This window comes from Rana temporaria, chromosome 3 (genome assembly GCF_905171775.1).
Source record: "Rana temporaria chromosome 3, aRanTem1.1, whole genome shotgun sequence".
Classification (NCBI taxonomy): domain Eukaryota; kingdom Metazoa; phylum Chordata; class Amphibia; order Anura; family Ranidae; genus Rana; species Rana temporaria.
Genome location: NC_053491.1, coordinates 216,522,310 through 216,542,312, shown reverse-complemented (window position 1 = coordinate 216,542,312; position 20,003 = coordinate 216,522,310). Strand labels below are relative to the sequence as shown.

General features: G+C 40.8%; 1 protein-coding gene across 1 annotated transcript in view; it reads left to right on the top strand.

Moving 5' to 3' along the window:
• The window catches only part of NEDD1 (NEDD1 gamma-tubulin ring complex targeting factor), a 101,322-nt gene that overhangs the window by 19,167 nt on the left and 62,152 nt on the right, over window positions 1-20,003 (top strand). Inside the window, exons 3-6 of the mRNA XM_040344232.1 lie at window positions 10,966-11,060; window positions 13,395-13,511; window positions 13,618-13,758; window positions 13,842-14,071. Coding sequence (XP_040200166.1) covers window positions 10,966-11,060; window positions 13,395-13,511; window positions 13,618-13,758; window positions 13,842-14,071 — 583 coding nt within the window. The remainder of the gene's footprint in view (window positions 1-10,965; window positions 11,061-13,394; window positions 13,512-13,617; window positions 13,759-13,841; window positions 14,072-20,003) is intronic.

The window sequence follows — 20,003 nt, the reverse complement described above, 5'->3', positions numbered from 1 at the left end:
TTTTTTGCATTTTAGTCTAAATATGAGATCTAAGGTCTTGTTTTACACTAAAAAAAATTTTTCCCGACGAGCTCGCGTGCGTGCAGGAGCGAACGCATACGTTTGTAGCACTTGCATATGAAAACGGTGTTCAAACCACACAAGTGAGATATCACCGCGATCGTTAGAGCGAGAGCAATAATTCTAGCCCTAGACCTCCTCTAACTCAAAAGATGCAACCTATAGAATTTTTTTAAACGTCTCCTATGGAGATTTTTGAGGGTAAAAGTTTGAAGCCATTCCACGAGCGGGCGCAATTTTGAAGCGTGACATGTTGGGTATCATTTTACTCGGCGTAACTTTATATTTCACAATATAAAAAAAATTGGGCTAACTTTACTGTTTTATTTTTTAATTAAAAAAAGTAATTTTTTTTCCAAAAAAGTGCGCTTGTAAGACTGCTGCGCAAATACAAAAAGTAGAAGCAAATGCAAAAAGTATTGCAATGACCGCCATTTTATTCTCTAGGGCAGGGATATGCAATTAGCGGACCTCCAGCTGTTGCAAAACTACAAGTCCCATGAGGCATAGCAAGACTCTGACAGCCACAAGCATGACACCCAGAGGCAGAGACATGATGGGACTTGTAGTATTTTCTAGCAAAAAAAAATGTTTTAATCTCGTAAACACCAAATCTGAAAAACAGGCAAGGTCCTTAAGTGGTTAAAATCATTTTGTGTTATGGTTGAAATGTTTTGTTTTTGCTTATAGTTATTGCATATAACTGAAGGTCTGGATCTCTGAACAGGCTTTTTTTTTTTGATCAAAAAGGTTTTTATTGCTCACATGACAAATAAACATAGTACAGATGACATTGTACATTTCCAATTGCAAAAGAGTATATCTTCAAGAATACAGTTCAACCATCAGATGCATTTTGTAAGGTCACTTATGCGCGATCATTTTGACAACAGACCCATCTGGGCACCAACCCTTCCACTCCACCCCCACCCTCTCTCCCCATTCTCCCCCCTTCATATATCCGCACATGTACGCAGGCCCGGGGCTCCGCGAATCATTCCCCGTCTCTACATCCCCCCAAGTAACCGCTCTTGCTGAACAGGCTTTTTAACCTCAAGCAGTTCTTTGATCTTTAAAAAAACAAATGGTTGCTGCTGGCTTTTAACCACTTGCCAACCGCCTCACGAAGATACACGTCGGCAGAATGGCACGGGCAGGCAGAGTAGTGTGTGTGTGTGTGTGTGTGTGTGTGTGATATATACGTTGCTCTCCTCCCGGGGTGTGATCCTGACGAATGAGAAGCTTCCTCTGTTTCTGTTTACGGTGATGTCGCCCTCCTCGTGTCAGTCTTTTCGTCCGGCGCCCGAGGAGAGAAGACATCACATAGTAAGTGCACCAACAGTACACTGACACTAGTACATATAGGCACACAAATCGCCCCATGCACCCCCAGTCGCAGGGTTCATTTTTTTTACTGATCACTGCATTTGGTGTCATTTGTGAATGTAAAAATTGTTAGGACAATTAGTGGTAGGCCCCTTTAGGTCTAGAGTACACCCCTAATAAAGGTTATTTAGGTTCACCGTAAGGTACCCCCATATATTACCTAATAAAGGTTTTAACCTCCTGATTGCCCCCTAGTTAACCCTTTAACCCCCTGTCATCGGTGATTACCGTATAAGTGTTACGGGTGACGCTGGTTAGTTAGCTTGTTTTTTATAATGTCAGGCCACCCGCCGTTTATTATCCAATAAAGGTTTAACCCCCTGATCGCCCGGTGGGTGATATCAGTTAGGTTTTAGGGTCTGCGTCGCCCCAGGCAGCGTCAGATTAGTGCCAGTAGCGCGAACACCCACTAAATGAAGTGAGGAAGTCACTCATCTGTCAGATTCAGGCTCAGAATACGACCCCGTTCTACCTCTGCTGTTGTTGAGGTGCAAGAACCGCAGGGCTCTCGTATGGAGCAGAGAAGTACTAGTGCCGCCCATTCTTCTGGTGAACTGGCAAGCACCAGCGGCCTAGCACACCCTGGTCGTACATCCAGCACTGCAGTATCACGTGCTGACGTGGCGAGTCCCAGCAGTGCAGTTCAAGGTGACAAGCGCATGTAGTGTCTTGCTGCCACCAAGAATACAAAGACAGGTCCATCATGCCCATATTGTCCTTCCTGTAGAATTTGCCAATCCTAATTGGAAGCCCACCACTTCTGCAGCACCCGTACTTCCCCCATTCACTGGCCAACCCGGAATTCAGGTTGAAACAGTTGATTTTACGTCACTTGATTTTTATTCACTATTTTTCACAAAAGATCTCTATAGATCTATTTGGCATCGAAGTAATTTGTATGCTGGTCAATTCAAAGCCGCTAATCCCCAGTTGTCCTCCCTTGCCAGAGATTGGAAACCAATTACGGGACTGCAGGAGACATCCCACCGCTGCCACCACTGTGACCGATCTCGAATACCCCAGGTGGGCACATCCGCCAGACCTGTGTCTCCTGTCCTCCAAACGCACCCGCAGCCTGTAGAATCGCCATAACCAGCCCTTTACCCCTCAATCACGAGACAATCCACACAAGTGTTGAGGGTTAAACATGCAGAGCATAAACTGTTTATTAAATCCAAGACATACAGTTTTACACAGTTAGGGACACTCCCCTTAGCCTTGTCAAAGTGGGGAGGGGGACAAGGAACAACCAATGGGAACTGAACATTTGTACATTGAAACAGGCTACAGATAAACATAATGAGATGATGGCAAGCAGGCAGCCTCTCAATACACATCCCCTGCAGAGAGACGTCTCCAGTCCAGACCATTGTCTATGTGCAATGAACCAAGACAATTAGACACAGCAACAAGGGGGGGGGGTGGGGCAGAAGGGCTGCAGCATTACATTATCTCAATGCCAGCTTGTCTTCACGTCTCCAGTATTCTGGGCCATAATCTGTGGGTAACAGGCCCGCCCACAGTCCCTTCAGGCCCGCCCACAGTCTTCACCTCTCCAGTATTCTGGGCCATAATCTGTGGATAACAGGCCCGCCCACAGTCCCTTCCAAAACACACAGTGACAGTGGGTTCTGTCAGTCAAGATGGCACAAAACCCCCCCAAATTACCCCATGTTGGAAAGAAGACACTTCAAGCTATTTGCTGAGAGGTACAAGTCATAAACTAAAAGCTGTGTAAATTCCAGAAAATGTACCCTAGTTTGTCGACGCTATAACTTTTGCGCAAATCAATAAATATACGCTTTTTGACAATAGTGCCACCTGTCAGTTCCAAACCAGTGCCACCTGCCAGTGCCATATGTACTGAGGACATCAAGTGTGTGCTAGAGAGACGGGACCAAGCAGGAAGGAGTGGAGTGGGTGAGGTGTGTGTTTTTTTTTTTTTTTTTAAATCGGCCTAAAATATGGGCCACAAAAATCGGCATCATATATCGGCCATCCCAATTTCTAAACATCAGCCAGAGAAAAACCCATATCGGTCGACTTCTAGTCGAGTTATTTTTTTTATCTAAAATATTGTTTTGATGAACATTTGTGCAGCTAGCTTGAGATGTACAAAATCAGTACTGCTATCCTTTCTTTCTTTTTTTTTTCTGTTGGTCACGTGCTTTTCACAAAATGTATTTGGTGGGGTCAAGGGATTTACAGACTCTAAACACTAGTGAAAAATTGCAAAAATGTTATTGTCACCAGAGGTGCAAAATGAAAAGCAGAGCCCGACAGCAAAAGAACCACCATCCAAAAAATTCATGTTGTGGTGTGGAGCCTGCTGACTTTAACTACTTGCCGACCAGCCGCCGTCATTCTACGGCGGCAGGTCGGCTCTCCTGGGCCAGAGCCCGTAGTATAACATCGGCTCTTTGAGCGGCCACTAGGGGCTGATCGCCGCCATTACTAGTAAAAAAAATATATTAATAAAAATGCCATAAAAATACCCCCTATTTTGTAAACGCTATAACTTTTGCGCAAAAACCAATCAATAAATGCTTATTGCGATTTTTTTTTTTTCTTTTATGAAAAATATGTAGAAGAATACGTATCGGCCTAAACTGAGGAAAAAAAATGTTTTTTATGTATATTTTTGGGGGATATTTATTATAGCAAAAAATATTCATTTTTTTCAAAATTGTCGCTCTATTTTTGTTTATAGCGCAAAAAATAAAAACCGCCAAAAGAAAGCTCTATTTGTGGGGGAAAAAGGACGCCAATTTTGTTTGGGAGCCATGTCGCACGACCGCGCAATTTGTCAGTTAAAGCAGCGCAGTCCCGAATCGCAAAAAGTGCTCTGGTCTTTGGGCAGCAATATGGTCCGGGGGTTAAGTGGTTAACGGGTCAATTGACTGTGCTTTCATCCCTTATTTCGTTTTTTTGCCAAACTACTTTTTTTTTTTCACAGGAATCCAATGTTCCAAAGCCAACAGAGCAATACACACATTTATAACCGTGCTTTACAAAAGTGCGTTAGTTTTTTTTTTTCATACATTTATTTATATTCTTCTAAGCAGCGGTATGATCATAACCTGCTTCACCTGTTTGGAGTTGCTCTGAAAGTGGACTTGTGCTGTATTTAAAAGTTGCATACAGCTGATCTGGGGAAAGGCAGGTACCTAGAGGTGCTTACATGTACCTTCAAATATTTTACATAGCACCCCAAAAGTCCTTAAATTGAGGTGCAGATTTATAAATGGACTTTTTTTTGTCTGGTGCTTGAATTTAGGGCTGCAACTAACAATTATTTTCATAATCGATTAGTTGGCCGATTATTGTTTCGATTAATCGGCTAATAGCCTTAAAAATTTTTTTTTAATTTTTAACATTTTTTGGGCAAATTTGTTGGGCAGATTACAAAACACAAATTGCCGCAAAAACACATTAATGCTATTTAGTAACATGGGGTTAAAAAAACAAAAATAAGTCCCAAAAGAGCAAATAATCGCTACTGTAAGGGGTTCATTTTTTTTTACTGTGGGACAGTGAAAGTAATATTTACAGTAGCTATTTGCTTTTTTTGTACTATAAGGGCTAATTTTAGTTTTTTTAACCCCATTATGTTACTGGCCGATCGATTATGAAAACTGTAATCGATTTATAAAATTAATCGATTAGTTGTCGATTAATCGATTAGTTGTTTCGGCCCTACTTGAATTGCATTACAGTCCATTTATTATGGACTGCCTAGTGCAGTGTGTCTCAATGCACAAAAATACATGTTCTGTGCCAGACTACATTCTGTGTGAATTGATCCTTATAGGAGAGCTAATGTTAAAAGAGGAAACTTGCACGCGGGCAGGCTCTTTTATTGCAGAAGATATGTAAAGTGTCTTCTGCAATAAGATACACTTGCCTGCCTATTTAAAAATTTCAGCAGATCAGTTTACCTTTCTGGCATGTTGCCAATGTGCAGGGATCAATGGCGCCATGCTACTGGTCAATCACAATGGCTAAAGACTGCTGCCTACACCCAGGCAAGGGACCTCACCGGCATTGGACAGTTGAAACAGAGCCACGTTTTTAGAATCCCCAAATGTGTGTGTGTGTGTGTGTGTAATATATATAATTTACTGGAATATAAGGGGGGAAAAAACTGTGCTTGTCAAATTGTTCTAAATATATATGCGTCAAGGCAGCAGAAGAAATGTGATAAACATATAAAAGTCCAATATAAAAATAAACTGCGCCAAGTAGGAAACCAGATATCAGGCTGATAAATATTGATAAAAGCACATTCAGTCCAAGTAGGAAAACGGATATCAGGCTGGTAGAAAGTAATGATAAATAATATGAATAAAAGCACATTCAGTCCAATAGAAGGTTTGCAGCAGCACCACCGTGTATCAGCAAAACTTCAGTGTGAATACAGCACCACCAAACTGAAAGCCGCTTACCAGAACCACCCAAACATTAGGCCTGTAGACAGATTTTATTCAAAGGGCTCCACATCAGATTGGCATCAGACTGGGGAGGGATCCAGGGAGCAGATCTCAAATTACACTGCATCGATAGTTGAACAAATCCTTGGTATATAAATAAAAACGGACCATACCGTACGAATATTTAATAAAATTGCATAAGACATGTACTTACAAACATCTCATGATTAAAAGCGTGTATGTATGCCGGCCGGCAATAGGAGCCCTTCCTCCTTCGAATGGAACGCGGTGACTTCAGTATACGCCTTCCCAGACGACGTTTCGTCATTAACAGACGTTCTCAATGGGGATAGGGCGATACACTGAACCACCGCTATAAGTACACAGAGTGGTTTCTGAAACCTGTAATAATATTTGTAATATGCTCGTTGAGACGGATTTGAAGAGGGCGTTTGGTCCGGCCCACATACTGCAGGCCACACGGGCATTGCAGCATATAGAAACATTTGAGGAGTGAATAACTAACCATTTGGGGGTAATTCCTTTGGATTTCCATTAGATGTCGCTGTCCAACATCTGACGGATTTTTTATTCATTTTTTAGTTTACATTCTCTGTCGCAAAGTATATTTGTATCTTTGAATTAAATATATCCTTTGTATGGGTTTATTCCCTTTATACAATTTAAGAGTTTTAGGAACCAAATATAATTGTAATTTTAATCACTCGGTGTTGCTTCTGTGTCCTTTGGATCAGAGTAGTGAAGGTTTTCCCACAACCAAGATGGCGTTTTTCGCCTCGCCACTTCCTTGCATATCAAAACGAGGCTGTGTTCTTATAGCGGTGGTTCAGTGTATCGCCCTATCCCCATTGAGAACGTCTGTTAATGACGAAACGTCGTCTGGGAAGGCGTTTACGGACGTCACCGCGTTCCATTCGAAGGTCGGCCGGCATACATACACGCTTTTAATCATGAGATGTTTGTAAGTACATGTCTTATGCAATTTTATTAAATATTCGTACGGTATCACACTATGGTCCGTTTTTATTTATATACCGAGGATTTGTTCAACTATCGATGCAGTGTAATTTGAGATCTGCTCCCTGGATCCCTCCCCAGTCTGATGCCAATCTGATGTGGAGCCCTTTGAATAAAATCTGTCTACAGGCCTAATATTTGGGTGGTTCTGGTAAGCGGCTTTCAGTTTGGTGGTGGTGTGTTCACACTGAAGTTTTGCTGATACACAGTGGTGCTGCTACGAACCTTCTATTGCAGTGGTCATCAACCTTGTCCTGCAGGGCCCACTAACAGGCCAGGTTTGCAAGATAACTGAAATACATCACAGCTGATATCATTTGCTCCTCAGTGATTGCAGTATTCTAGACTGCATCTCCCCAAGGTAATACATAAAACCTGGCCTGTTAGTGGGCCCTGCAGGACAGGGTTGATGACCACTGTTCTATTGGACTAAATGTGCTTTTATTCATATTATTTATCATTACTTTCTACCAGCCTGATATCTGTTTTCCTACTTGGACTGAATGTGCGTTTATCAATATTTATCAGCCTGATATCTGGTTTCCTACTTGGCGCAGTTTATTTTTATATTGATATATAATTTACTGTCGCTTTAAAAAAATAAAATTCTGATCACTTTTATTGCTGTCGCAAAAGGAATGTAAGCCTCCTTTTTGACAGCTTACCTTTTTTGACCTTAAAAGCATTTGATCACATGAAGATCAGTGGGTTTGATTTTTGAAAATGACACTGTTTACATCCAGGTAAGTTGGGAGTAATGTTTCCAGGTTACCATAGCCCAGAGCTGAACAAAGCCAATCCGGTCTTTGTCCGGCTCTCCGATCAAGTGGCAGAAGCACTAGCTGGTTGATAAAAACTCCCAGTGGGATGGGAGGTTTCAGGTAAATGGAATGGATGTCCCCTCCTGCTTGTAATAGCAACCCAGGGGCTAGTTAGCTGCTAGGATTGCTTTTACAAGACAGCCGACCATTGGCTCTAGAAAAAACACTAGTGGGATGGTGCCTGCAGCTGCAGGCATCATCCCGGTACAATCACTTGAACTAGGTAAGTGACTGTCCGGCAAGTGGTTAAAGTGATTCTTGCAGTACAATGTGCTTTTCCATCTAACCGTACCTATGTGTAAAGGTTGTGGAAAGCTCCTCTAATTTTTTTTTTTTTTTTTCCTCTCACTCTTGTAAAAATGACACCAAGAATTGGAAATTAAGTTTTAGGAACAACTTGCAAAACAGAGGTAGGGGTAAAATCTCTGTACACATAATGGCACACACTGGTTGTTGGCCTGTATCATTCCCAATTTATTACAGATATTTATATTAGACTGGTACAACAAGAAGGAAAGAGATTCCACTTTTTGTAATAAATGGGTGGACATACTGTAATACTATTTTGAAGAGTATTGTCAGATTGGATATCGGAGACATAATTTTGCCCTCATGGTTAAAATTTGTGAATATATTAAATGGTGTCCCTCTTTAAATGTTTAAATACTTCTTTTTTTTTTCTTTGCTTTTACTTTCTCAATGTGGTTCTGTTGGTAGCTGGTGTTCTTGTGACATATTGATCCAGTCTGCCAAGCTGTATCTTGAAAAATGCTAAGGCTGAAGAACTGTAACATGAGCTAAAGCGCAGCTGATTGTGCTTAGAATGCTCGGGTTAGACCTGTATAGTTTGAAACTATTAGCTAAAGAATGGCAGATTGTTAAATGGATACAACTTTCTCTCTGTGCTGTGGGATACCTGCATTAATGAGTCATTGATGGAAACCGAGTCAATTTATATTAGTGCAATGGACCATTTCTGCTCAGCGAACACATTTGTTTCCTTTTAGTTTGTCTGTAGTGCAGCCTAACAAAACAATTACAAATCAGTATCTGATAGTTTATTCACACTGTGCAATAAACATCGGAAAGCAACATCGGCCAGTCCATCAAGATAGAAGAAGTAATTGGTGTGTTTGGCAAGGTGATGGTTGATTTATTTTCTTTCTTTCACTGCAATTACAACAAGCCACAGTAAAGCAAATGGCTAGTTCCTTCTGTGTGAAAAAGATGTACAGTAGCTTATTTTGTCCTTTTTTTTATATAATGTGTAAACTGGATAGTAGTATGTATGCATGTAGGTTCTTGTATCTACATATGTACAGTATTTTAAGAAAATTACAACCTGGTAATGGATAAACCATTTTTTTTACAGCTCACTGTATGGAAATTATATAGATGTAGGCTAATTTGTACAGTTCATTGAAACAATGCTTCCTTCCTCTTGAAAAGTAATGACGGTAAATGCATTTGTTTCCCATATACTTGCGTGCTTACCGCCTGTACACCATAAAATAAAGCAAAGAAACTATGAAAAGGCAGAAACTATTACTTCTACAAAGATTTTTTTTTTAAATGGCCTGGACTGTAATCTGTCAGTCTTTTTAGAGTAGCCACTCTTCTGTTTTAATGTCATTGTGTACACCATACTGTACAAGGGTCAGAGAAAACAACGGAGAGAAAATTGTCTGAGGAGATGAAGAAAATTATCGGCCAGTATGTTGAAAGTAAAGGCTACAAGACCATATCCAAACAACTTGATGTTCCTGTGGCTATAGTTGCAAATATTAGGAAAATTAAAGGTCCATGGACGTGTAATCGACCCTGGATTGAACAAAATAGTGTGAATGGTAAACCAAGATTCAAGGAAAGCTTCCAAAGATAAACAAGCTGAACTCTAAGGTCAAGGTACATCTTTTTGAGCTACAGTGCATTCGAAGAAAGATGACCCATGGGCAACTCACTGTTGAATCAAAAATATACAAATGCTTGACTGGTATGTGCTAAAATGCATATTGAAAATTTACAATGCTTTTGTGAGAATGTCCTTTGAATATAGAACTGATGTTACTTGCTAAAAGGTTCCAGTTTTGTCTTGTGATTTAAAAATGAAAACATTCAAAGAAAAAAAAACAAAACACAGTACCTATTGGGAAACATGGAGAAGGCTAGGTTATATCTTGGGGCTTCTTTGCTGGAGAAGGCACCCTTCAAACCTGGGATAGTTTGACTCACAAGAGTGGGTCAAACTACCTGTTGGGAGGTGCAATTGAGGGCTACAGAAATCATTTGTTTGCCGTGATTGCCTCTAATGCCACGTATACACAATCGTTTAAAGCTGTCTTGCATAGACACGGACACACCAAATTCCGACCGTACAACACTACGACGAGCCTAGAAAAATGAAGAAGTTTAATGCTTCCCAGCAAGCGTGTTGGTTTTTTTTTGTTTTTTTTTTTCTCCATCGGAGTTCCATACAGACGAACGGAATTTCCGACTGAAGAAAAGAGAACATGTTCTATTTCTAATTCCATCGGAATCTCAGACGGGAAAAGTCCGATGGGGCATACACACAATCGGAAAATATCTGATGAAAAAATTCCGTCTGAATTTTTTCATCGGAAATTCTGATCGTGTGTACGAGTCATAAAGGTTGCATAAAAATATGAAGTAAAGGGTCCCGTTAGTTTTGTCTGTCATTTTCATTTGTTTTCAGTTGAATCAAAAGCATAGTTTTATTTTTAACAATGATCAGTGACAATTACTTTGGACAGTTTCAATTTATTTCAGAGGATATTGTAGGGGATTTATTTTTTCATATAAGTGTACCAACAAATTTGTCAGTGCTTGTATCATTTTTGCCTTTTGTGAAGTATTGTGTGCTTTGCCTGTGGTTCATTAGATTTTTTTTAATGATTTTGTGTGTATCTTCTGAACAAATCTGGCATATGAGGATGCAACACTGCACCATTTTTTGCTTTGAACTCCTATCAAAGTGAAACTTTCAGATCAAAAGTACAGAAGCAATAAGTTAGCAAATTCTATTTTATGCCATTTATTAGTTTCAGAGCTTTTACTGATATCTCTCCTGGCATCAGCTTTACATTCTTTGTACTTGAACTTAAAACTGACCTTTGTTGATAGAAATACAGGTTAATACTAGCATCTGTCCTCCGCACTGTCTGTAACAAATTTCACAGATCATGTTGCACGGTCCTTATCTGTAAGTTCAGATCACTTCCTGGTCAGTGCTTCTGGCAGTGGTGATAAAATAGTCTTTTCAAGCTGTAAGACTAAACCGGTTCCACTCTTGGAGCTGGCAGAGGGGGTAAGTAACCTTTTTAGAAAAAAAATTCTCTTTTATACTTTTGTTTCTAAATATACAGTGTGCTCTTTATCATATTTTTTTTTCTATCTCCTAACCATTCAACTTAATCCGTTTGCTTCACTAACAGCGTTACAATTTTTAAATATGCTATGGGATAATTTGTATAAAGATATTAAACGTTATAATTGGATGTCATAAAGATTTCTTTGAAGAGGACCCGATCAAATGTGAAAGGTGTGCCCACAAACCAAAAGCAGAGTTTGTCATCAGAATTGCCTCTATGCTTCCTGCAGCTGATGTTTTTTCAGTTAACCAATTTACCTTGTCTGTACCGTGTGTTTGTGTGGGGGCGGGCATTTTTATAGGCTTGCATGGCTTTGTTTCTGTCAAAGTTGTCCCTCTGATTGCTGGTGGCTAATTATGGTGAAGCAGAGATTTTCTTTTCTCTGCAAGTACAGCTTCTTCTAGCCCAGTAATGACATCTTCAAATCTTACTCCAGGTTTTGTGAGATTGGTTAGGGGCAGCCATGCTTCTCACATGGTAGTAATACAGCTAAGAGGCTGTAGGCAAACTGACATGCCAGGAAGTGCCCTGTGATTTTTAGCAATTCAAAACACAAGGTCAATCTTTCAGGGTACTAGGCACAATTACGGTAACATTATTCAAAAATGTTTACGTTCTGGATTTTTGTGTTAATACTACTCCTTTGTGCAGTCAAATAACAAAAATGCAAGGCATTCTCTGAATGCGGTTTCTATGCAGAAGGGCAGCAGTCACTAGAAAAATTTGCTCAGGATACTGCAGTGATTTGCAGTTTCCATAGAGGCTGATCAGATCTCATACAATATATGCTTGCATACATTGGGTTAGGCTGGCTCATTGTAAAATAATCACTGTAGTTAAGAGTTCAGCTTTAACCACTTCCTGACCAAGCTGTAGCCAAGACACGACAACAGCCTAGTCATCCAGTTGTGGAAGGGTGTCCATGGACGTCCTCCCAGAACCCCCCCAGGGCAGGCATTCGGCCCACTCTGATCATAGATCATGGCAGCCTTTTACCATGTGATCAGCTGTGTCCAATCATAGCTGATCACATGTAAACAAACTTGCCTGTTATCGGCATTCCTTTCCTCACATGATGTCGCAGCGTGAGGAGGGTCGGCAACTGGAAATTCTGACAGCCCACGTTTACACTGATAATCAGGGCACCGATCATCAGTGCAGTCCCATCAGCGCACATCACTAAAGAAGAAAAATTACGTAAGTGCAAAATTGTATAACAAACTATGAAAAAAAAATATATATATATATATATTATAGTTTTTTGTTTAGCAAAAAAAAAGTGATGATTAAATACCACCGAAAAGCTCTATCTGACTGAAAAAAAACGATGTGGTAGGGGTTTAAAAAAAAAAAAAAAGGGGGCAAACCAAGCATTTTGACTATATTTCTGCTTTGTTTGATTAAATATATTTTCCTCCAAGGAGAGCTTAAAGTAGAAGTCCAGCCTGAGCTCGTTTGACGGGGTTCTCCTATGGGTCACAGAAGTGCAATTCGTTTTGCACTCCTGTGACCTGTTTTCAGCAGAGAGCGTGCTGAAGTGCCCTTTCTGCAGACATCACAGGAATCGGTCCAGGCACTGCGTCATCACAACAAAGTCTGGATCGGCATTCGCCAGGTGCTTGGACTGATGCCCGTCTCGGGCTCTCGGAGATGGCCGCTCCCTGCCCCTCCACAGCTCTGTGCCAGTGAGCACATGGGGGTGCGTAGATCGGAGAGCTGCTGATTGACAGTCAGCTGCTCTCTGCTTGGGGAGCTGTGAGAACCATGCCATCGGCGGTGTTTGAGCACTCTGTTCTCAGTGCAGAGGTGTCGGGGGACAGATGCATCATTGGAGCGATGCTGCATCCACCTAGGTAAGTATGAATCTGGAAAAAACGACTTCTCTTTTTAAGTTGTTAGGTCTTCCTTGCTGGTTATAATGTGGTTATGAAGAGATTAAAGTGAATTTATCACTAATGAATCAGTGAGGCACATGTATGCAATGCCAAAGTGTATTGCTTGTCAAGTACATTTTAAGGTGTGTGTTTTTTTTTTTTTTTACGTCTGGATATTCAGCCTAGGTTCTAGGTCACACAAGGGAGCTTGAGAGCAATTATTATTATTTTTTTATTGTTTTATAAAATACATAATTTTTTTGAAGATCTGGCATTTTCTTGTTGCGTTACTGTCTTCTTCCTTTTTTTTATGGTGAAAAGTACTGTGGGGTGTTTTTTTTTTTTTTTTTTTTTTTCTTTATTGTATTAACAATTGTTTTCTCTTATTTACTATAGAAGAAGCAAACTTGTGTAAATCTGAACTCGGGCTCCCAATATGTAGTCAGTGGAGGGCTCGATAAAACGGTTAATATCTGGGATTTCAAATCAAAACGACTTCATCGAACACTAAAGGTAACCCCTTTCAAAAAGTAAATTAAATGGCCTGGTGATTTTAATCACAAGCTTTCTATATTGTCAGTGAGTACTCTTCTGAGCTTTGCCATTTATTCCTTTTCAGGATCACAAAGAGGAAGTAACTTGTGTTACATTTAATGGTAATGACAGCTATATTGCCTCCGGTTCTACGAGTGGAGAAATCGTACTGCATAATGTAACTACCAATTTATCCAGCACACCTTTTGGCCATGGAAGCAGCCAGGTACTACAAGTGTCTATTCCTTTTATGTTTTTTGTTATGCTGTGTTTTCAGTTGATTTTCCACTCTGTTTCTGTGTTTTTCAGCCCATTCGACATTTGAAATATTCCTATATGAAGACGTTTTTGCTTGGTGCTGTATCCGACACTGGTTGTGTGACCTTGTGGGATGCCCACAGCCAGAATCCATACCATATGTTTGAGGGTGCTCACAAGGCTCCAGCATCTGGTATATGTTTCTCACCAGTGAATGATCTGCTTTTTGTGACCGTTGGACTAGACAAACGAATTATCTGTTATGATGTTTCCAGCAAAATGTAAGTTCTATGTAGGTAACTGCATAAAATTATTGCACATTGATGGGGGTAGATGTGGAACAATTATAACCCCACAGAGGCACCATCCCAGAAAGATACAAAATTAAAGGTGGAAGTGGGGTGGGACTGTGTGTGCCTCGGTAGGGTCAATGGATGGTAAAGTTTATGTATAAGTATTGGACAATAAAATAAACTGGAAGCCGATTGGTTTCTATGCAGAGCTTTACCAGATTTTGCGCTTTCCAGTTTTATCAAATCCTAGTCCTATTGCAATTTCTAGATGCAGTATGTATTGATTTTGACCATTGTCAGTCCTGCAACAGTTATAACTTTTCTAGTCAAAAGTGGAACTTCCGCTTAATCCACTCGTCGCCCCCTTACATGCCACATTTGGCATGTAAATTTTTTTTGGGGGGGGGGCTTCAGGAGGAGTGGGACTTCCTGTCCCACTTCCTCCTTCCGCCCAGGGACGACTAAGGCGATACGTCATATCGCCTTTTAGTGGCCCCTCCCTGTAGGCGATCACCTGAGACACGTGACAGGTCCCAGGCGATCGCCTGTCCAATCAGGGAGCGCTGCGCCGTTCGCGCATGCGCAGTGGGTGCCTGGCCGTAAAGCCGAAAGCTGTCACGGCCAGGTGCCCACAGTTGCAGTGGAGGCGCCGGCGGTGAAGGGGGGGACCGGAACGAAGCTCCCAGCGTCACGACGCTGGACCGAGGAACAGTGAAGTGTATGTTTATTAAAAGCCAGCAGCTACACTTTTTGTAGCCTGGAACACCCCTTTAACTACTGTTCCACTGTGTCTGGTATGTTCAAAGAGTGAACAGGTTAAAACAAGGTCATGGGTGCAGTTGTAAGTGTGTTTTCAGTCTTTTTCAGCTGGCTCTGAACTGTTAAAAAAAATTATCTTGGCAACTGTAGAGCCACCCTATCACTTTTGTGTGCTGCCCCAATGCTCATTTCTATTCAGATCGTGCTTCCTCATTAGTAGTAGTTTACAATGTACTTTTATTTTTCCTCATTCTCCTTGCTTGTTGGCTCATCACCTCATACTCCTTGAAAACAATACAACAAGGGTCTGTTAATCTGGGTGTTAAGCAGAATAGTGAAAATATGGCATTGCGTGCACTCAAAATGAACTGTAAACTTTACAATAGTAACTAGCATTATGAGCTCACCAAAAATATGCCATTGTTTCCCTTTCTAAAGTTTAAGGTTTAGTGAATTTTTCTCTTAAAGGGGTTGTAAAGGAAACATTTTTTTCCCCTAAATAGCTTCCTTTAGCTTAGTCCAGTCCTCTTTCACTTACCTCATCCTTCAATTTTGCTTTTAAATGTCCTTATTTCTTCTGAGAAATGCTCACTTCCTGTTCTTCTGTCTGTAACTCACCACCATAATGCGAGGCTTTCTTCCTGGTGTGGAGAAAGCCTCTTGAGGGGGCGAGTAGGAGTGTTAGAAGGCCCACTAACACACAGCTCCTTTCTCTATCTGCAAAGTAGAGAGTGTCATGACTTGCCTGCTCGTCCCCTCCTCCCTCAAGAGGCTTTCTCTACACCAGGAAGAAAGCCTCGCATTACGGTGGTGAGTTACAGACAGAAGAAACAGGAAGTGAGCATTTCTCAGAAGAAATAAGGACATTCAAAACCAAAATTGAAGGATGAGGTAAGTGAAGGAGGACTGCACTAAGGTAAAGGAAGCTTATTTAGGGATTTTTTTTTTTCTTTACAACCCCTTTAAGGCTCAAAACCAAACCACAAAAAAGCTAGAATATACCAAGCAGATGTGGTGTTGGCCGACACCATCTATTACCTGCAGATTGTAGATGGTCTTTAAAATGCCTCACATGCGTCCTATAGTGCTTCTGAGTCTCTAGGGGACAAACATCAAATGTCGGAATCTTGGGGTCCTTTTAACCACTTGCCCACTGGCCAAGGCCAATTTTCAGCTTTCAGCGCTGTCGCACTTTGAATGACAATTGCGCGGTCATGCAACACTGTACCCAAACAAAATTTTTCGACCTTTTTTATATTTTTAAGACAAATAGAGCTTTCTTTTGGTGGTATTTAATCATCACTGGGGTTTTCTATTTTTTGCTTAACGAACTAATAAAGATCAACAATTTTGGGAGGGGGGGAACACCTCCTTAATTTGTTATAAAATTTTGCAAATAAGTAATTTTTCTCCTTCACCGATGGGCACTGATCAGTGCCCTGATTAGCTGTGTAGATGTCCGGTGTATGAATTTCTGTTTACCAGCTCTCCTCATGCGTTGTCGGCGTGAAGAGAGGAATGACGATAACCGGCAAATCCTGTTTACACTGATCAGCTGTGATTGGGCATAGTTGATCATGTGGTAAAGGGCTGCTGTGATTGGCACTTTACACCGATCTGTGATCAGTGGTGTCTGAAAGACTTTGTGATCACAGAGCCCTCCTGATTCGTGCCCCAGGGAGGCAGGGTTCTGGGAGGATATCAATAGATGCCCCCCCGCTTATAGCGCTGTCAGCAAGAGGTTAAGGTATATGCTAGATGCATTGTGAAAATGGACTGAAGAATACTTGGGTCCTGGCAGGTCAATGGTCTTGAGTTGATGGAAATGTACAACGTGCTTTTATGTCCATTCTGCTTGTATTTAGAGGATACGTCCACCCTTAGTAACATGTTACATGTTGAACCCATATATAGGGTGCGACATGTATTGCAGCGTATTGTAAAATAAGAGAAGTGTGTGTGCTTGGCACAAACGTACACGTGTGTGTGTGTGTGTGTGTTATTTTTTATTTCAGTCTGTGTTTATTAGATTTGTGCCTGATCAGTAAGGCCTTGCAGAATAATTTTCTATCACTAATGTACATTCAAAACATACTTATAGTTTTAAAAAGAAAATGCTGTTATGAATTTGAGTGCTTCCAACATTTATAGATGGCTAGCCTCCTGTATGTAGGGATAGTTTTGTAAATATGTTGCAAGGACAGATCATTCAGCGAGAACTTTAATGTGCGGGAAGTTTAGTATTATTCATTGCATTTACACATCCGGGTGTGTCCGAAGCCTATAGAGAAAATTAAATGTATTTTCAGAAAGTACGCTTTTGTAACTTTTACATTTATTGTGACCTTTACATTTCTACCTCCTGTACCATGTCATACTTGTAGTATAGCAGTAGTGCCTTCTCATGTGTTACCTACTGGTGCATTTATGGCTTTTTCATTTTTGTTTCCCTTCACAACATAACCACCTGGGTTATATTTCCTCCCCATATACAAATATACAAATTTGTAAATGCTTATCTATTGTGGTTATTTATGTAAGCTGTAATCATTTGGTTGAAGATTTTTTTTGTTTTTTAAATAAATTAACATTTTCACTGTCAGGCCCTGCACTTCACTTTTAACCTCAGCTGCAAGACCGTTTTCGCAATATGTAACTTGTATTTTTCCAACATTTTGACAAAACTGAGTTTTATAGAACATTTGTTTAGTTCCATTACATGAAAGGTAAGGTTAATAATATAACTTGGTTTACAAAATCTTCAGTTTAACTCGCATTAGTTGATGCAAAAATGAATACACCCCCACAACATACACTACTACATCAAGTATTTTGTATGACTTCCATGATTTGTAAGGACAGCACCAAGTCTTCTAGACATGGAATGAACAAGTTGGCAACATATTGCAACTTCTATCTTTCTCCATACTTCAAGATCGACCTCTTTAACTACTTGCCGACCAGCCGCCACAGTTATACGCGCGCGCACGCCCCCCGCTCGTCCCTGATCCCGGCGCGCGTAATCACACAGCTCCCGGTCCTGTCAGGGGGGGAAATTACCTATCGCCTGTTCATACAATGTAGGAACAGCGATTTGTCATTTTCCCCAAGTCAGTCCCACCCCCCCTTCAGTTAGAACACACCCAGGGAACATACTTAACCCCTTCCTCGCCCCCTAGTGTTAACCCCTTCCCTGCCAGTGGCATTTTTATAGTAATCAATGCATTTTTATAGCACTGATCACTATAAAAATGCCAAATGGTCCCAAAAATGTGTCCAAAGTGTCCGCCATAATGTCGCAGTACCGATAAAAATCGCTGATCGCCGCCATTACTAGTAAAAAATGTTTGTTTTATAAAAATGCCATAAAACTATCCCCTATTTTGTAAACGCTATAAATTTTGCGCAAACCAATCAATAAACGCTTATTGCGATTTTTTTTTTTTTTTTTTTTTTTTTTTTTTTTTTATAAGGAAAAATATGTAGAATACGTATCGGCCTAAACTGAGGATTTTTATACATTTTTGGGGGATATTTTATTAAAGCAAAAAGTAAAAAATATATTTTTTCCAAAATTGTCGCTCTATTTTTGCTTATAGCGCAAAAACTAAAAACGACAGAGGTGATCAAATACCACCAAAAGAAAGCTCTATTTGTGGGAAAAAAAGGAAGTCAATTCTGTTTGGGAGCCACGTCGCACGACCGCGCAATTGTCAGTTAAAGCGACGCAGTGCCGAATCGCAAAAAGTGGCCCGGTCATTGAGCAGCAATATGGTCCGGGGCTGAAGTGCTTAAGAGCCTGGATGGAGAGTGATGCTCAACTTGTCTCTTCAGAACTCCCCATAGGTGTTCGATTGGGTTCAGATCAGGAAACATACACTATAGCCTGCCTTTATAAACACATGAACTTTAATGGCATCGCAGTCTTGGTCCGTAGGGTTCAATATTGAGTTGGCCCACCTTTTGCAGCTATAACAGCTTCAACTCTTCTGGGAAGGCTGTCCACAAGGTTTAAGAGTGTGTCTATAGGAATGTTTGACCATTCTTCCAGAAGCACATTTGTGGGGTCAGGCACTGATTATGGACGAGAAGGCCTGCCTTGCAGTCTCCTTTGCCTGCTTCCCTTAGTTGGGATGGCAGCGCCGGATCAGCCTCAGGGGGCCAACATCGTGGGCTCCCTGGGACAGGTAAGTGTCCTTATTAAAAGTCATCAGCTACAGTGTTTGTAGCTGCTGACTTACTGCTTTAATTAGGATTTTGTTCTCTAAAATTTTAGCTTTGCTCCTAAGATTTCATTGGAGTGTATTAATTTTTGCAACATGGTCTTGAATGAATTTGTTAGGAAAAATACCTTTTTGTGTGTGCAAATCAACAAATCTTGGTTGCAATCAATGGCCTGCGTTGGTGGGAGTATTTTGTAGTAGTTTTGCGTAGAAAATGTTGATTCTGAAAGAAAAGCAGAGGTTTTCTGACAAATCTTTTCGGGCATGCTCATTTATGCTGAGCACTGTGTATATACAGTGTTAATATATAGAATTAATAGACACCCTTTAAAGCTGAACTCTGTTTTTGTTACATTTCCAAACAAACAGCCATTTTGTCTAGGAGTAACTGAGCAGTCTTTGTTATTTACCGGACTCCTCGCTCTGGCAACCTGTCTTCTTCCCCCTGAGGCTTCAGTTTGGGTGGTGGGGGCTAGCTTGTGACCGCATTCGTAAGCTCCTTAGGATGCTGTGGGAGAGCGGTCATACAAATTGAGGGGCCTGCTACTACCAGGAGTGAGTTAAATATTTCTCATTATCTGTGCACCCCTATGTTTTAACAAGCATTACTCTTGTAGGGAGAGGGGGCATTGCAGTGGTTGTGTCACATTCCTGGAAGTCAGCTTTAACCTATACAGGATCTTGCAGTGACCAGTAAGGACTCGTGGGTGCACATATTGGTAGCAAGTTTCCCTTCCAACTTGAATGTTTGTGCTAAAAAATGTTTATGTATAGTGTATTCTTAAAGCAGGAAGATTTGTAACCTTTGCTTTCAAAGGTTCTTAACCCTTTAGACCCATTTGACACTGAGCCGGGGGCAGTGTTGGCGTTAAATCGATGATAGATTTAGCGGTGCTTTTCCACTGTTTTAGCCGTGCTATTCGGCCGCTAGCAGGGCA